The sequence below is a fragment of the Mercenaria mercenaria genome, chromosome 9 (assembly GCF_021730395.1).
Source record: "Mercenaria mercenaria strain notata chromosome 9, MADL_Memer_1, whole genome shotgun sequence".
Classification (NCBI taxonomy): Eukaryota; Metazoa; Mollusca; class Bivalvia; order Venerida; family Veneridae; genus Mercenaria; species Mercenaria mercenaria.
The window spans coordinates 75,574,429-75,590,677 of record NC_069369.1 but is presented as its reverse complement, the minus strand read 5'-3'; the positions used below and the strand labels follow the sequence as shown (position 1 = coordinate 75,590,677).

At 34.5% G+C, this 16,249-nt stretch overlaps 1 protein-coding gene and 1 non-coding gene across 2 annotated transcripts in view; one reads left to right on the top strand and one right to left on the bottom strand.

Moving 5' to 3' along the window:
• LOC123547491 (tetraspanin-33-like) overlaps positions 1–13,175 on the bottom strand; it is a 31,502-nt gene extending 18,327 nt beyond the window's left edge. The window contains exons 1-5 of the mRNA XM_053551734.1: positions 12,963–13,175; positions 6,373–6,450; positions 3,605–3,727; positions 1,408–1,575; positions 806–937 (exon numbers count right to left, since the gene is read on the bottom strand). Of these exons, the coding sequence (XP_053407709.1) occupies positions 806–937; positions 1,408–1,575; positions 3,605–3,727; positions 6,373–6,450; positions 12,963–13,043 (582 nt within the window). The 5' untranslated portion in view covers positions 13,044–13,175. The remainder of the gene's footprint in view (positions 1–805; positions 938–1,407; positions 1,576–3,604; positions 3,728–6,372; positions 6,451–12,962) is intronic.
• On the top strand, positions 8,868–8,940 carry Trnai-gau (transfer RNA isoleucine (anticodon GAU)). The gene has a single exon. It is a non-coding gene; the product is annotated as a tRNA-Ile (tRNA).
• Positions 13,176–16,249: the final 3,074 nt, after the last annotated feature.

Here is a 16,249-nt window from a genome sequence, read left to right as displayed (position 1 = left end):
ATTATTAACTTGAAACTTTAGACTAAACCATTACCGGTAGTAAGACCTTGACCTGTCGGCTACAGGAAAATGTCACCTTGGTATAAGGACTGAATGACAAAAACTACCTGAAGTACTTGACCTCTAAACTTGACATGGGAGCATGACCGACCATTAGGTTTGGTGGAAATCCACCAAAATAAAATGATGGGAATGGCTAAAATATTATCAATTTGATGAATCAAGGGCCACGGCTCCATTGAAAATCACCGAATCAGAACATGCCAACTATCTGCACTACCAGGTTTGGCAATGATCACTTTTGTGAAGTTTGGTGCAATCCATCTGCTGGTGTTACAGTACCTGCGTGGACAAACTTAACCAATATACCTCCCCCGCCACAGGACATATCTATCCAGCATGGTAATGGTATTCAACCAATATCCATGCATACTCTCTGTAACCTTCGGCAATCTTAAGCATTTATAAGCACATGGATTTCCATATCTGTTTGAAAATGCAGAAATTGACTAAGGAGAAAAAGTAATTAAACAGAAACTGCTAATTCTCATTACAGGAACACTACCTTAAACCAAGTTTAACCTTTAGCCTGCTGGTGGCAACTAATTTTGCCTTTGCGACCAGGAAAAACAAAGATCAGTCTGCATATAGGTGCAGGCTCAACATGGTCTGCACTGTTTGCTATTTGGTCAGTAAATTTTCAGTGAACACCCACTGGAATAATTAATGGCACTGACAAAACTGAAAGATAGACCAGTCCATTTTAGAAATTTAGCAGGGTAAAGGTTAATCAACAGAACCTTACATTCAGAGCATCAGGATCTTTGCAGCAAGAATAAGGCACCCCACATCGTAAACCACTCGGGTTCTCTTTTGTACAATTAAAATACATGTTTTTGTTCCAGTCTTTGTACCCATTTATACCACAACATTCAATCTGAAAATAGAAACAGAACAAATACATGTAAGGACAGTAAAGAGACAGTTATCTTCAGAATATATTATTATTACAAAAACGTCTTTATCTGACAACATATAAAAATTTCTTAGACAACCAACCATTTTTCAACGAAAAAAAATCCCACAGTAAATTTGTCAACAGAAAAGGATAGATAAAGCTAGGTCTTTCACCGAATAATAAATCAGTTGGTAAAAGTACACAATATAACAAGTTCTTAAAATCATTTTGACAAGAAGAAACAGATCTACCCAAGACAAATTCAAAAGTACATGCAATTTAAAACAGTAATGACAATATCTAATAAACAGGTACATGTATAAAAGCTCTATTATATGAACTATTTCAAAAAGTCAAACTAAAAACCAATTCTGTTTTGATTACACAGAGGTAAAAATTATTTTAAACGATAATTTTACTGTATGTTAGCATACACTGTAACAACATACATTTTCCTGGAACCAGTCCATTACAGCATCCTCATCGTCTTGGTAACGTAAAATCATTCCATCCTTGAGAACATTTGTGATCCAATTACGCATTTTGTCTTTAAACACGAAAGCTAGCACTGCTATAGTAACCTCCAACAGCACTATGAGTATGATAATACTGTAAAACTGAAAAAAAAAGTTTTCATAAACCACGTTATCTAATCTGTTTTGGCAGAAAATACATTAAAGGCCCATAATACCTTTGTTTAAGTGTGGCTGCCACATTTTCTGTTATGAAAATAAAATATATTAATCCCTTGTTAAATCCTATTTCCCATTATTGTTTCTCTGATATTTCTCAAAGGTTTGAATACTGATGAAAATAGTAGAAAGTTTTATTGAGTCTGTTGTTTTTTATTACCTCCCTCTTTGGCTCTAGGTGTAACAATTACAGTTTAAAAGTAGTGCTTTTCTAACCACATAATTATGCATATTAACATCTATTTGGACAGCTTTATTTTTTATCTGTTTTTAACATAAAATTTAAAGCCTTATAGAACTTTAAAGGTACATGATCAGAGGAGACAGACAGTATGCTTGACTATTTCTATAACAAGAGCTGTCGGAGGGCAGCAACCTTCGACTATTCAACAGACTTGTCAACTGAATGAATATAAGTTGAACAAGAGCGCCGCCAAGCGGGGCAATATACGCCTGAAGGCTTACATCATAGGATGGGAGCAAAATTTTGAGAACTTGACTGTTGTAGTCCCAAAGGACTGGAACAACAAAAGGAAAACTTCAAAAAACAAATCTAAGTCCACAAAAAAAATATTAAAGTCTACAAAAAAATCCTTATCAGGTACAGGTATGTAAAAATACACCTAAAAAATGGAGGTACCATCCATGTTGTACCACAGAAAAGTGGTCTCGGTTTTTCCCTATGGCCAATAATAAAAAAGTTTCAAAAAAAGCTATTTATAGTAACATAAAAGGGAAGTAATTAAAAAAAAAATTATTGTAAGTACAAAAAAAGAGATCTGCCAAATAAAAACAAGAGCACTGCAATTCAGAGCAATATAAACAAAGCAAAGTTATATATGACCTTTGACCCTTAAGTGTGACCTTGACCTTGAAGCGAGTTAAACGGAACATGCTCTCTGCACATCGTTACAATGTGGTGAACATTTCTGCCAAGTTTCTTTGAAATCCTTCCAGCAGTTCAAGAGTTACAGAGCGGACACGAAACAAAGTGATATGACGTTTGACCCCTAACTGTGACCTTGACCTTGAAGCAAGTCATCCAGAACATGTGCTCTGCATGTCGTCTTGGTGTGGTGAACATTTGTGTCAAGTTTCTTTGAAATCCTTCAAGGGGTTCAAAAGTTACAGAGCGGACACGAAACAAACTGATATGACCTTTGATTCCTAAGTGTGACCTTGACCTTGAAGCGAGACATCCAAAACATGCACTCTGCACATCGTCTCGGTGTGGTAAACATTTGTGTATAGTTTCCTTGAAATCCTTCAAGGGGTTGAAGAGTTACAGAGCGGACACGAAATTGCTAACGGACGGACAGACGGACACCAGCGTCATAACATAATACGTCCTTTCGGGCGTATAAAAAGGGGCATATTAAATTCTGTACAAATGCAAAGTAGAGTTATGAACCCAGTCCAATGCAATTCATATCATCACAGTGAACATGTGTGCATAGTTTAAATCGATTCCCGTTAGTGGGTACTGAGATACCAGCTTATATACAAAATTAACAAAATCAAAAACTGTCAAGTAAAAAAGGGGCATAATTTTGTAAAAAAGCATAATAGTTATGGAACCTGTGCAATGTAAGTCAGTTTATCACAATGAATAGGCATATTAAGTATCAAATCATTCCCACAAGGGCTTACTGAGATACCAGCTTACATACAGAATCCTAACCAAATCGGGACGCCGACTCATGGGTGAGTCCAATAGCTCTACCTAATCTTCGAATAGTCGAGCTAAAAATGCTTTTAAAAAGACCTAGCAGACATGAACACTAGAATAACATTCCTTTCCTGTTAGAAAGTGCACTCACAAATATCTGCTGTGGTAGACTTAAAGCAGACATAGACCAATCAGCAATGGGTTAGTATATATTGTAAAATCTGCTGAACTACTGGTTATTATAGCAGAGAGAAACCAATAGGTTGGTATATATCAAGTACTTACAATCCTGAGAAGGAGAAGATTTTCTCTCAAAGCACCAACACAGCCGGCATAGCCAACAATAAATATCACTGCACCAACAATAATGAGCAGAATGGACAGGTCCAACAATACATCGTAAATGGTCTGAAATGAAAAACAGATACTACATGAAATCATTATTTTGAGGGGTGCTAATTTCAACTGTTTTTGTGGTTACTTGTATGTCCAGCTAAAAGATTAAAGCCAATTAACAATCAGATTCCCTTTGTACAATAAATCTACAAATTTATATCCATTATTAGATAAGTGCCCCCACTCCTGCCACTGTATGCATATTTTTTGTTAAGTTAAGGGCCATAACTCTGGTCTGGTTGTGAGAAATCCCAATGAAAACAGTAGCTGCACAACTTCACATGGTGAATAACAATCCTGTAGGATTTGATGACTCTTTGAGATATGCATATGACACTAATTTGGATGGACCGACAAACTGACAAGAGCAAACCAAAAAATGTACTGTGAAATAATTAAAATCTGTAGGCAGGAAGTTCTGTGGTTTTGACAAAAACTGCTATTTCATGAGGACATGAATTTGTGGTTTTCAACAGTGAAGCACAGCTAGCTCATATCAATAACATGTCAAGATTACTCTACCAATTTATATAGACCCCTGCCGTTTTACTTATTATACATTTTCTATGTCCAAATTGCTCAACACGCTAGATAACGTCAGCATTCTGCTCACCCTTTTGCAATCAGTGTTTTATTGTATTGCTTTTGGTAAGAATAGTTTCAAGAGCAAATCCAGTGAATAGGTAGGCTATCCATATAATGCCAGACTTAAAATACAGTAATACTACATATGATAATCAAGATTCACCACATACTGTACACTCAATTATAATTCACTTACATTTTAACTATGGATCCATAAAAAAAAGGAAATACACTTAAAAATCTTACTTTTACTTAACAAGAGGGCCAAGATGGCCCTAGGTCGCTCACCTAAGAAACACACCATAACAGTGTAAAACATGTTTGACCTAGTGATTTCATGGAAACAAATATTCTGACCAATTTTCATTAAGATTGGACCAAAAAATTGGTCTCTTGTGATAAAACAAGCATTTTCTTAGATTATGATATGACCTGGTTTTTGACCCTAGATGACCCATGTTCAAACTCGACCTAGATTTTATCAAGGCAATCATTCTGACCAAAATTCAAGATCAATTGAAAAATACAGCCTCTATCACATATACAAGTTTTTTCTTTGATTTGACCAAGTGACCTAGTTTTTGACCTCAGATGACCCATATTCAAATTCGACCTAGATTTCATTAAGACAATCATCCTGACCAAATTTCATAAAAATCAATTGAAAAAAACAGTCTCTATCGCATACACAAGTTTTTTCTTTAATTTGACCTAGTGACCTAGTTTTTGACCTCAGATAACCCATATTCAAACTCGACCTAGATTTCATCAAGGCAATCACTCTGACCAAATTTCATGAAGATCAATTGAAAAATACAGCCTCTATTGCATACACAATGTTTTTCTTCAATTTGACCTAGTGACCTAGTTTTTGACCCCAGATGACCCATTTTCGAACTCGGCCTAGATTTTATCAAGGTAATCATTCTGGCTAAATTTCATGAAGATCAGTTGAAAAATACAGCCTCTATCGCATACACAAGGTTTTTCCTTGATTTGACCTAGTGACCTAGTTTTTAATCCCAGATGACCCATTTTCGAACTCGGCCTAGATTTCATCAAGGTAATCATTCTGACCAAAATTCATGAAGATCAATTGAAAAATACCGCCGCTATCGCATACACAAGGTTTTTCTTTGATTTGACCTAGTGACCTAGTTTTTGACCCGAGATAACCCATTTTCGAACTCGGCCTAGATTTCATCAAGGCAATCATTCTGACCAATATTCATGAAGATCAATTGAAAAATACAGCCTCTATCGCATACACAAGGTTTTTCTTTGATTTGACCTAGTGACCTAGTTTTTTACCCGAGATGACCCATTTTTGAACTCGGCCTAGATTTAATCAAGGCTATCATTCTGACCAATATTCATGAAGAATAATTAAAAAATACAGCCTCTATCGCATACACAAGGTTTTTCTTTGATTTGACCTAGTGACCTAGTTTTTGACCCGAGATGACCAATTTTCGAATTCGGTCTAGATTTTATCAAGGCAATCATTCTGACCAATATTCATGAAGATCAATTGAAAAATATAGCCTCTATCGCATACACAAGGTTTTTCTTTGATTTGACCTAGTGACCTAGTTTTTGACCTGAGATGACCCATTTTCGAACTCGGCCTAGATTTCATCAAGGTTATCATTCTGACCAATATTCATGAAGATTTGTTGAAAAATACAGCCTCTATCGCATACACAAGGTTTTTCTTTGATTTGACCTAGTGACCTAGTTTTTGACCCGAGATGACCCATTTTCAAACTCGGCCTAGATTTCATCAAGGTTATCATTCTGACCAATATTCATGAAGATTAATTGAAAAATACAGCCTCTATCGCATACACAAGCTAAATGTTGACAGACGACAGACGACAGACGCCGGACGCCGGACATTGAGCGATTAGAAAAACTCACCTGAGCACTGCTCAGGTAAGCTAAAAATGAATCATTCAATTTAGATGGTCAAAAAAAAACCGTCATGCTAATACATAACACCTGAGGTGTTGTTACTTTTCTACAATATATTTGAAGAATAACCCAGATCATTTGAATTTTAGGACACTTACCTCAATAGACTGGTAGTAGTATTTGTTCTTCTCAATGTTTGCCCATACACCAATTCCTATCATAATACCACCACATAGCTGTAAATATAAATGAAAACTAGAATGTGTCTGTAGGACACAGGGTGTGCCCCCCACTGGTACATTTGTCACAAATAAGGGGCAATAATTCAAATGTTTGCAGTCTTAATGGGGTATAGCCTCAACAAACATTTTATGAAAAGGATTCATTATTCTAGGCCCTATACTTTTTGAGCTATGAGCATCACAAACAAAAAATCCACTATTTTGGGTATTTCAAGGGCCATAACTCTGTAATAAGAGCTAAGATTCTCAAAAAGAATGCCAAGTGTGCAAGGTCCCATCACGCTAAAGACTCCAGCAAGGTTTCCTGAATTTACATCTAATACTTTTTGAGCTAGGCACATAATTAGGTGAAAAAGTGCATTTTTTTTACTATTTCAGGGGCCATAACTTTAAAAATAGGGGGTGGAGCCAGCCAAAAAATTAGAGGTGTGCAAGTTTATATCATGATAAAGACTTATGCAAGTTTTCAACCATTTATATTAAATACTTTTTGAGCTAGGTGTGTCACAATGTGAAAATGTACATTTTTGACTATTTCAGGGGCCATAACTCTAAAAATAGGGGGCGGACCCAAATGAAAAATACGAGGTGCACAAGTTCATATCATGATAAAGACTCAATCATGCAAGGTTTCATGAATCTATATCAAATACTTTTTGAGCTAGGCATGTCACAAGGTGAAAATGTGGATTTTTGACTATTTCAGGGGCTATAACTCTGAAAATAGGGAGCGGACCCAAATGAAAAGTAAGAAGTGCGCAAGTTCATATTATGATTAAGACTTGTGCAAGGTTTCATGAATCTATATCAAATACTTTTTGAGCTAGGCGTGTCACAAGGTGAAAATGTGCAATTTTGACTACATGTATTTCAGGGGCCATAACTCTACTACTTCAAGTTTGAAACAAATTCATTTAGCATTAACTAAGATACAGTGAAAATGCATCAAAATTAACCTTAAATTCTAAGTAAAAGGGGGCATAATTAATGAAAAATTGGTACCAGAATTATGCACCTTGTGTTATATGATGTGGGTGATAAGGTGGAACAACTATTTTAAGTTTAAATCAAATCCATTTAGTAATAACTGAGAGAGAGTGAAAGTGCATCAAAACTTTTACCTGAAAATCTAAATAAAAGTGTGGGATAATTCATGAAATATTGGTACCAGAGTTATAGACCTTGTGTCATATGATGTGGGAGATGATGTGGAACAAATACTTTCAGTTTGAATCAAATCCATTTAGTAATAATTGAGATCGAGTGAAAGTGCATCAAAACTTTAACCTGAAATTCTACGTAAAGAGGGGGGATAATTCATGAAATATTGGTGCGAGAGTTATGGCCCTTGTTCCAGATAATGTGGGTGATGATGAGAAATAACTTTAAAAAGTAAGTTTAAAGCAAATCCATCAAGTAATTACAAAGATAAGGAGAAAAAAGAGAAAGTGTAAAAAAAACTTTAACCAAGGTGGGGACGCAGAAAGACACAGACATCTGGGGTGAGTAGGATAGCTCTCCATATACTTCATATAGTCGAGCTAGAAAAGAGCATTATCATTATAAACAAAGTTACAAACGATCTGATAGAAAGTTTTTCACGACACAAATTTTTATCCTTCTGCTGTCTATTTCATACACCGGTAAAACGAGATCTCATTCAGTTCCCACGTGATGTTGGCGAGATTTGCTCTATAGCCTTTCAAGTTGCCGATCTATTTATTATTATAGCTCTTTGTTATCATCGAATTTAACAAAATCCAGCAATTTATGAGCACAATCCATGTTAAAAATATGAATGAAATCATTTTAATTCTTCAGTATCGAGAAAAACACAATATCTATAAAAAGCTTTTAATTAAGGCATACAAAGTGCTAATTACTATCAATAATTTATCAAATTTACAAACGTGTTTTGCAGGATTAAATAATTATAAAATAGTTCTGTTTCCTGTCATTTACAATGTATCTAAAACCACAAAAAATGAAAGCAAACTTTTGAAAGATAAATATTAAATTATAGTCTCTTCTCTGTAAATACCATTCTTAGTATTCATATTGATAACCAGACCTCTAGACAGCCCTACACGGAGCCTAGCCACTGCATTTAGATTTACTGAAACTATGTGTAGCGGTTCTCGTATCGGGTGGCCTCTGTAGCTCAATTGATAAGAGTTTTGGCATGGTAAGCCGAAGGTCCGAGTCCCAGCCGAGGCTGCACATTTTTCCTGAGACTTTTACATTTGGGGGCTCATCCGGGATGCTCACCCTTGGAGCCCATGCGGGGCGAAGCAGTTTGGCTGGAGTGTGCATCTGAATTCGGTTAACAGTCTGCGGCAGACATTGGCCAGGAGTGCCAATTAATGTCTCGCAATAAGAGGGAAGGTGTGTAGCGGTTCTCGTATCGGGTGGCCTCGGTAGCTCAACTGGTAGAGCGTTGGCAGGATAAGCCGAAGGTCCGGGGTTCGAATCCCGGTCGAGGCTGCACATTTTTCCTGAGACTGTTACATATGCAAAAGCTGCTCACATTTTTTCAGTCCACTATGTGCTTTAGGTCCAAGGAAAACTTTAATCAGTCTTTAGCAGAAAGTAAGCAGGTACAGGTTAAATTGTTAAAAAAAAACATTTTCTAAGATATAAACAGTTTTTTATATTTCCTGTTTTCTCATATTCTCGGGGGTCTAAGGGGTTGTTTTTATTCCCAGTAACAGATTAACCATTTCATAAACAGCATTTGGGTGTTATTTTGTAGAAAATTCACTTGTCTTTCAGATGGAGTCATAAAATGTTACTGAAATTATCCCATTTAATTATTTTGTTTCTGTATTTGATACCACCCTCACCCGCAGAAATGGACCAAGAGTTTCTCGTATTCCCGTGGATTTAGACTTGACTTTTCATCACAAATAAGTTGTAGAATTTAAAACATTAAAATTACCATTGTGTTATAAAAAGATATATTCTGTAGTAAATACATCAAGAAATATCACAATTAATTGCATAATCAATAATTTATGGCAAATTTGCTAACACCACCAGAAAAAAATAAGGATTTTTTTTGAAAATTGAGTAAAATGCTGATAGTTTCGTCAATATGCATTCAACAGGCTGGTAACATTGCCCGATCAGGCTTATGACACAAAAAGTAATATTTCTTGAAAAATAATGAAGATATTTCTTTCAAAGTTGGTCCATTTATTAAGCATAACAAATGATATAAATTAGAATAAAAATAACTTGGTTGCCTTCAGTTTTGGTAGAATTATTTCCCCTTTTCAGATTTTTATGATGCATAATTTTTGAAGTCCAAAAAAACAATGTTCTAATGCTAAGTTTAAAACAAAAAAGGGTTAAATGGCTTTCTAATGTTCTAAATTATTGCGCTAGTACATGAATGTATACATTTTACTCTGCCTTCACTTACAACATTATAGAGAAATGTTAGTTCTAAAAAAATTGCTCATATTCTGCACTAGAAACAAAGCATCTACCCTAAATATGTAATAGAATAAAGGTATTGGCGCACAAGTTTGGAGCAATAGAAAGCCATTGAACCCTTTTCTGTTTTAAACACTGCATTAAAACATAATTGTTTTGGACTTCAAAAATTATGCATCATAAAAATCTGAAAAAGGGAAGTAATTCTTACTAAACTGAAGGCAACGCTAGCAAGACATTTCGACCCCAAGACATTTCAACCCCAAGAGACAATTCGACCCCAAGACATTTCAACCCCAACTCCTTGGTCATTTCGACCCCATTCAATGATATGCCTGAAAACATCTAAGAATGCCGTCATTATTATAATTAAGCTTTAATCTATAGATAATTGAGCAATTTCAAAATGTAATTACGCTTAATTAGCAATTAAAAATAGCAATTAAAAAGTTAAAATACGGTTATTTTCGTGAAAATAGGAATTTTTTTTACGAAAATGAGCCATATTTGTCTAAATTTCTTTATTTTCTAAAATTCTTTTTCTAGTTTCTTAAAGACTATATTAGTACCTGCCTTCATATGAAAATGAGTGATTTTTATCTAACAACAACGAAATAATCATCATTTATATATTTTTTTTATTAACGAAAAAATAACAGGATTTATGTATCAGCCGCGTTTATTACGTAAATAATTTAAGAACAAATCGTTCTGATTATCTATCTTAAAATCACCTTCATATAACATATTTTCATACTTGGTGCTTATTTATATTTTCAAATCATCTTAAAGACTATTTTAGTACATGGCTATATTAAAAAAAAAAAAATTAAATCATGGGCCGATTTTAATTATGAAAATAACTTTAATAAAGTAACATCTTTAATACCTCTTTATTTATTTTTTTCAACCAAATATAAATAATTATAATGTAACGCAAAGAAGTTTAAGATGTCACCATCTTCATTACATTGATATTTAAAATCATAATCAGAAAAACGTGATCTTTTGATTGGATTATCTCACCTTGATTAATTGTTTGTTGATATACAGCACCTGTATATTTATCTGCAGTGGGCATTGCAATTAGCAATCAATTAAGCGACTGAGGTGACATCGGATATTTATAAACATGTGTCAACATTATCAATTTATCATTAATTTCGGCGAAAATGTAAAGAAACCAATAGGAAATTAAACAACACATTGATTATTTTCGCATTTAATGTTATTTTCGTAAGCGATTTTGACGCACACATAAAGTATTTGCTTTACAGAATACAGAATATGATTTTTGTTATTTACAAACTGCTCTTTTCTTTTCTATGAACGACATTCCTTCCAGTTGTAAAATATCAAACACGAAATCCCCGTTATTCAAAATAAAAGAATATATGAGTACTGTTCTGTTAAAAACGGGAAAAAAATTATTATCATATTTCATATAGATCTGTAAGGAAAATGTGGCAGTCGTATTACTTTTTTTATATTAAATATTTTAGCAAATACACGTGATTTAAAGTATGATTTTAAAAGTATGATTTTAGCAACTTCAAGCGATTTCGGTCACACATTAAACCGGAATCCACCTAAAAAACGGGATACACCGGAATGCATTTTCCATAACCAGGATACACCTGTATTTTGTAAGTTAAAGGTATTTTTGAAGTTTTTTTTTTTTAAATAATTCAATCATATATATTATAATATATCATAAATGAATAAAATACGAAAGGAAAAAAAAATACGTTCAAACACGTTTCCATTACCGAAATACACCATTATTTTATTAATAAATGGTATTTTTGTAGGGTTTATTGCAGAAATCATTCGTGTATAATATAAATAATACTGGCAGTAAGTTTCAGAAGGATAAATAAAATTCTTTAACGCAAAACAATTTTATAAGAGATTGAAATTCGGCGACCACGCGGGAAATTGTCATAATCGAAAATACACCCGTATTTCTATAACAAATGGTATTTTTGAAGTGATTTATGACTGAATTCAAACATATATGTCATAAATTATTATTTTTCAAAAGGAAATTAAAATACTTTTGCGCGTTACGTCTTGTACATGATTGAAAATCGGCGTGCGCACTGGAAATTTGTGCATTCGGAATTTCCATGTCCTAGATTCTCTAATGTACACAGGTATTTCTTTAATAAATCGTATTTTTAGGGTTTATGATAGAATTCAATCATATCTCAAATAAATAATTAATTTACAAAAGGAAGATAAAATGCACAAAACGTTTTTACACAAAGTTGAAAATTTGTTGAGCGCACGGGAAATTTGCGCACTCGCGGATGAACAACAATCGCCAGAATTTTGTTAGCTTTTAAATTAAATAAAAGCTTATTATATTTAACTGCACTTACCTCAAGCTTGTTAGACATTATTTGTCACATGTCACTTGTGTGTGCTTACAAATATACTGATTAACTGATATAATCAAAAGGTGTGATAATCCAATCAAACTCTATCAGGACTAATCAGAAGCATGTGTTTGTTACTCCGCATATATTCAAAGGACATTAATTGTGCTTTGGCAATAAATGCAGTAAATGTTTTTATATTCATATATAAACATGATATGAGAGCTCCAGATAAGATTTTAGGTTAAAGGGTATTTTACCCCCTAGTTTTTTTTTCTGAGGGGTCGAAATGTCTTGGGGTCGAATTGTCTTTGGGGTCGAATTGTCCAAGAAAATTAAATTTTTGGGGTTGAAATGTCTTGGGGTCGAAACGTCCAAGATTCAAGGCAACAAAGTTATTTCTATCTTGATAAGCATTATATGTAATGCTTAATAAATGGACCAAGTTTGAAAGAAATATCTTCATTATTTGTCAAGAAATATTACTTTTTGTGTCGTAAGCCCGATCGGGCAATGGTACCAGCCTGTTCAAATCACTTGAAATTTTCAGTGTGTCAGTTTTGTACCATTCCTGTCTAGAAAATAACAAACACTAAATTTTTTTAAAACTTGAAGGCAAAAAACGAGAATATGAGAAACCCTGAGAACACGAGAAACAGGGATTAATGTTTTTAGTCAAAAACTTACCCAGAGAACAAAATTGAAGAAAAAGAGAGCGTATTTGAGAGTAGGGCTCACAAATGTTTCGCCTCGCGGGCAGCAAGCCATTGTGATAAACTTTTCGATTCTATATACTCTTCTTTTTTCAACAATGCTAAATCAAAACAGTATTTAAACAACATGAAAACATGACAAATTAATAATAAAAACACGGAAGTATTTTTTTCACCGGATATGACGTCATTTTTAGGAAAGTGATCTACAAAACACAACAAAGTCTCGCAAAGACACAAAAGTAACAGGAACTTTTTACAAATGTGTCTGATCACTACCCTATACAGTTAACGATGAAATATAATACACTTGTGAAATCCCTTGATGAAGCGGCAAAGGTAAATAAGGTTCTAAGAGTAAATTGGGATAAGATTGATAAGGGTGACTATGAAAAGGAAATAAACAGTAAGCTTAATGAGTTTTTAACTAAGGATTTCTGTAACCCAAGTGATGTGAGAGAATCCAAAACAGTATGTCTAAATTTGATGTAAAAAAGAAAACTCTCAATTCAAAACCAAAACTGAATGTGTGGAACTTGGAAATATCAGATGCACTTAAGAAGTTGCGACAAGCATATAAGTACTGGAGTCTGAGTGATCGACCAAGAAATCCAGACCATCCATTATTAGTTGAATTAAAAACAAAAAAGAAACAATTCCGTACTAAATGTCGGCAAGAGTAGGCACGTAGACGTAGAAATGATATTGAAAATATTCACTCCACAAGATCTAAGGACCCTAAACTTTTCTATAAATTAGTGAATAAACAAAGGCAAACAAAATCTACAGTTTCAGAAGAACTTTGTGTTAACGGTGTGAGATATCATCGTTCTGAAAGTGTTACTGAAGGCTTTAAAGAACATTTTGAGCACCTAGCCAAAGTAAATAATAATCCAACTTTTGATGACAATTATAACAGTATGGTGAATTTAGAAGTCCAGCATATAAAAACTATGGTTAATGAATCTGAAATTAAATCTGTTAGTATGGAGGAACTACAAGCAGCTATGAAATCTGTAAATAGAGGAAAGTCGCCTGATTATCATGGGCTCACAATTGAAAGTATCCTACATGGAGGTGTCTTTAATTTAAATTCTTAAAATAGTTAACGCAATATTTGAAACTGGAGTTATTCCAGATGTTCTCAAGTTAGGTCTGCTGACTCCGGTATTCAAAAATAAAGGTAATAAAACAGAAGCTAGTAACTTCAGAGGGATAACTGTTCTGCCTGTAACTGTAAAACTAGTGGAAATAGTGATTAAAAACAGAGTTGCACCAGTAATGGAACTCCATCAGAATCCGTACCAACGTGGGTTCACTACCAACACATCCCCTCTCCACGCAGCACTTATTGTTGAGGAAATATCCAGGGACAGCACGGATCACAATAAAAACATTAATTATGTCTTCATCGATGCCAAAGCAGCATTTGACGTTGTAAACCATAATCACCTCCTTCGTCGTGTATATCACACAGGAGTCCAGGATAAACACTGGTCACTCATACATAGTCTACACGAAGAAACCGAAAGCGTTGTAAAATGGTTAGGACATCTATCAGAAAAATTCCCAGTTTCCCAAGGAGTGCGTCAATGTGGAATTCTTAGCACCGACCTCTACAAAGTCTATGTAAACCCACTGTTAAACAACCTACAGTCTACCTGTATGGGGTACACCATTGGTACGACAAGATGTAATGCCAGTGCATGTGCATATGATGTAACAATTAATTCTGCTTCTTCTACTGAAACTCAAACTCTTATAAGCATTGCTAATCAAGAGCGTTACACCCTACAACTAACAAAAACAGAAGCTCTGCTTGTAATGCCGAAAAACTACAAAAATAAAAGTAAAGACTTAATTAAGTCAGTTCCTTATATACAATACAGAAATACCTAACGTTGATCTTCGTACACACCTCGGTAATCTGAGGTCTACAACTGTATCCCGCACAGCGGAAGAAAATGTTGAGCACAATATTCAGAAAGCCAGAAGAACACTCTACAGTTTTATGCCAAGTGGTTTACATGGACATAACGATCCTGTTACCTGTCTTCACCTGATACAAATGTATGTTATCCCGGTGCTCACATATGGACTTGAAGTTATTTTGCCAAATAAACAACAGATGGATAAGATTGAGGTCTTCCAAAAGAAACTACTGAAGCAAATTTTATCTGTTCCACAAAACACGGCGGACTCGGCTGTCTATATCTTGAGTGGTTTTCTTCCAATGGGAGCCTAAATTCATAAAAAAGCTTTAACACTATTCAATATTGTATGTCATCAGCCTGATAACTCTGTCGAAAAAGAAATAGCTGAAAGGCAACTGACTGTTAAATCCGTAAAAAGTAACAGCTGGTTCATTGAAATAAAGAAACTTTTTTGGAAGTATGAACTTGGTAGTGTGGATCATCTACTGCGTAATCCTGTGGATAAATATATTTGGAAGAAAACAGTGAACGACTCAGTAAATAAACAGTGGAAGGAAGAGATCTTGACTATAGTAAAATACCATCATTCTATCAGGTTTCTGAACACTAGCTATTTTATTCCTGGAAAGCTACATCCTTCATTAAGTATACAAACCAACTCTTTTAGAGACTACACTAGAATACCAGTAAAACTTAAATTGCTTATTGGTACCTACATACTACAAACCAACAGAGTAGCCTTTAACCAAAACGCAATAGATCCAGTATGCCAGTTGTGCTACACAGACAGTGAAACCGTTGAACATTTTCTTCTTGTCTGTCCAACCCTGCATAATATTCGGGAACCAGTCTTATCCGACATGTTGTTTGAATTACAAACATTAGGTTTGAATAACTGGACTTCACTGAGCACGTCAGAGCAAAAAGAAATTCTTCTAGACTGTACACATGTGGCCGACAAACTGGAAATTTCTCGGAAAAGTTTAAACAGATTGGGTGGCGTAGAATTTCACTGCAGAAGACTCCTCTTCAACTTGCATATACAAAGAAATAAGAACTTTACCGCAATGAAAAATAAATATAGTAAAAGCAGAAACAGTGACATTCGTGGTCCTAAGTAAATCGTGTATCCAGAATAGTGATAAACTATCTCATTATCTGTTTAACTGTGTATTATTAAGAAAGTTTAATTGTTCCTCGCAAAAGTGTATATACTGTTCCACTGTTATAAGGTGTACATAACATTCTGATTTGGTGGAGGGATTCTACGACGTTTACACATTAGACGGTTCTCCTATATTGGAGGTGAAGACTTGGATACAGATAC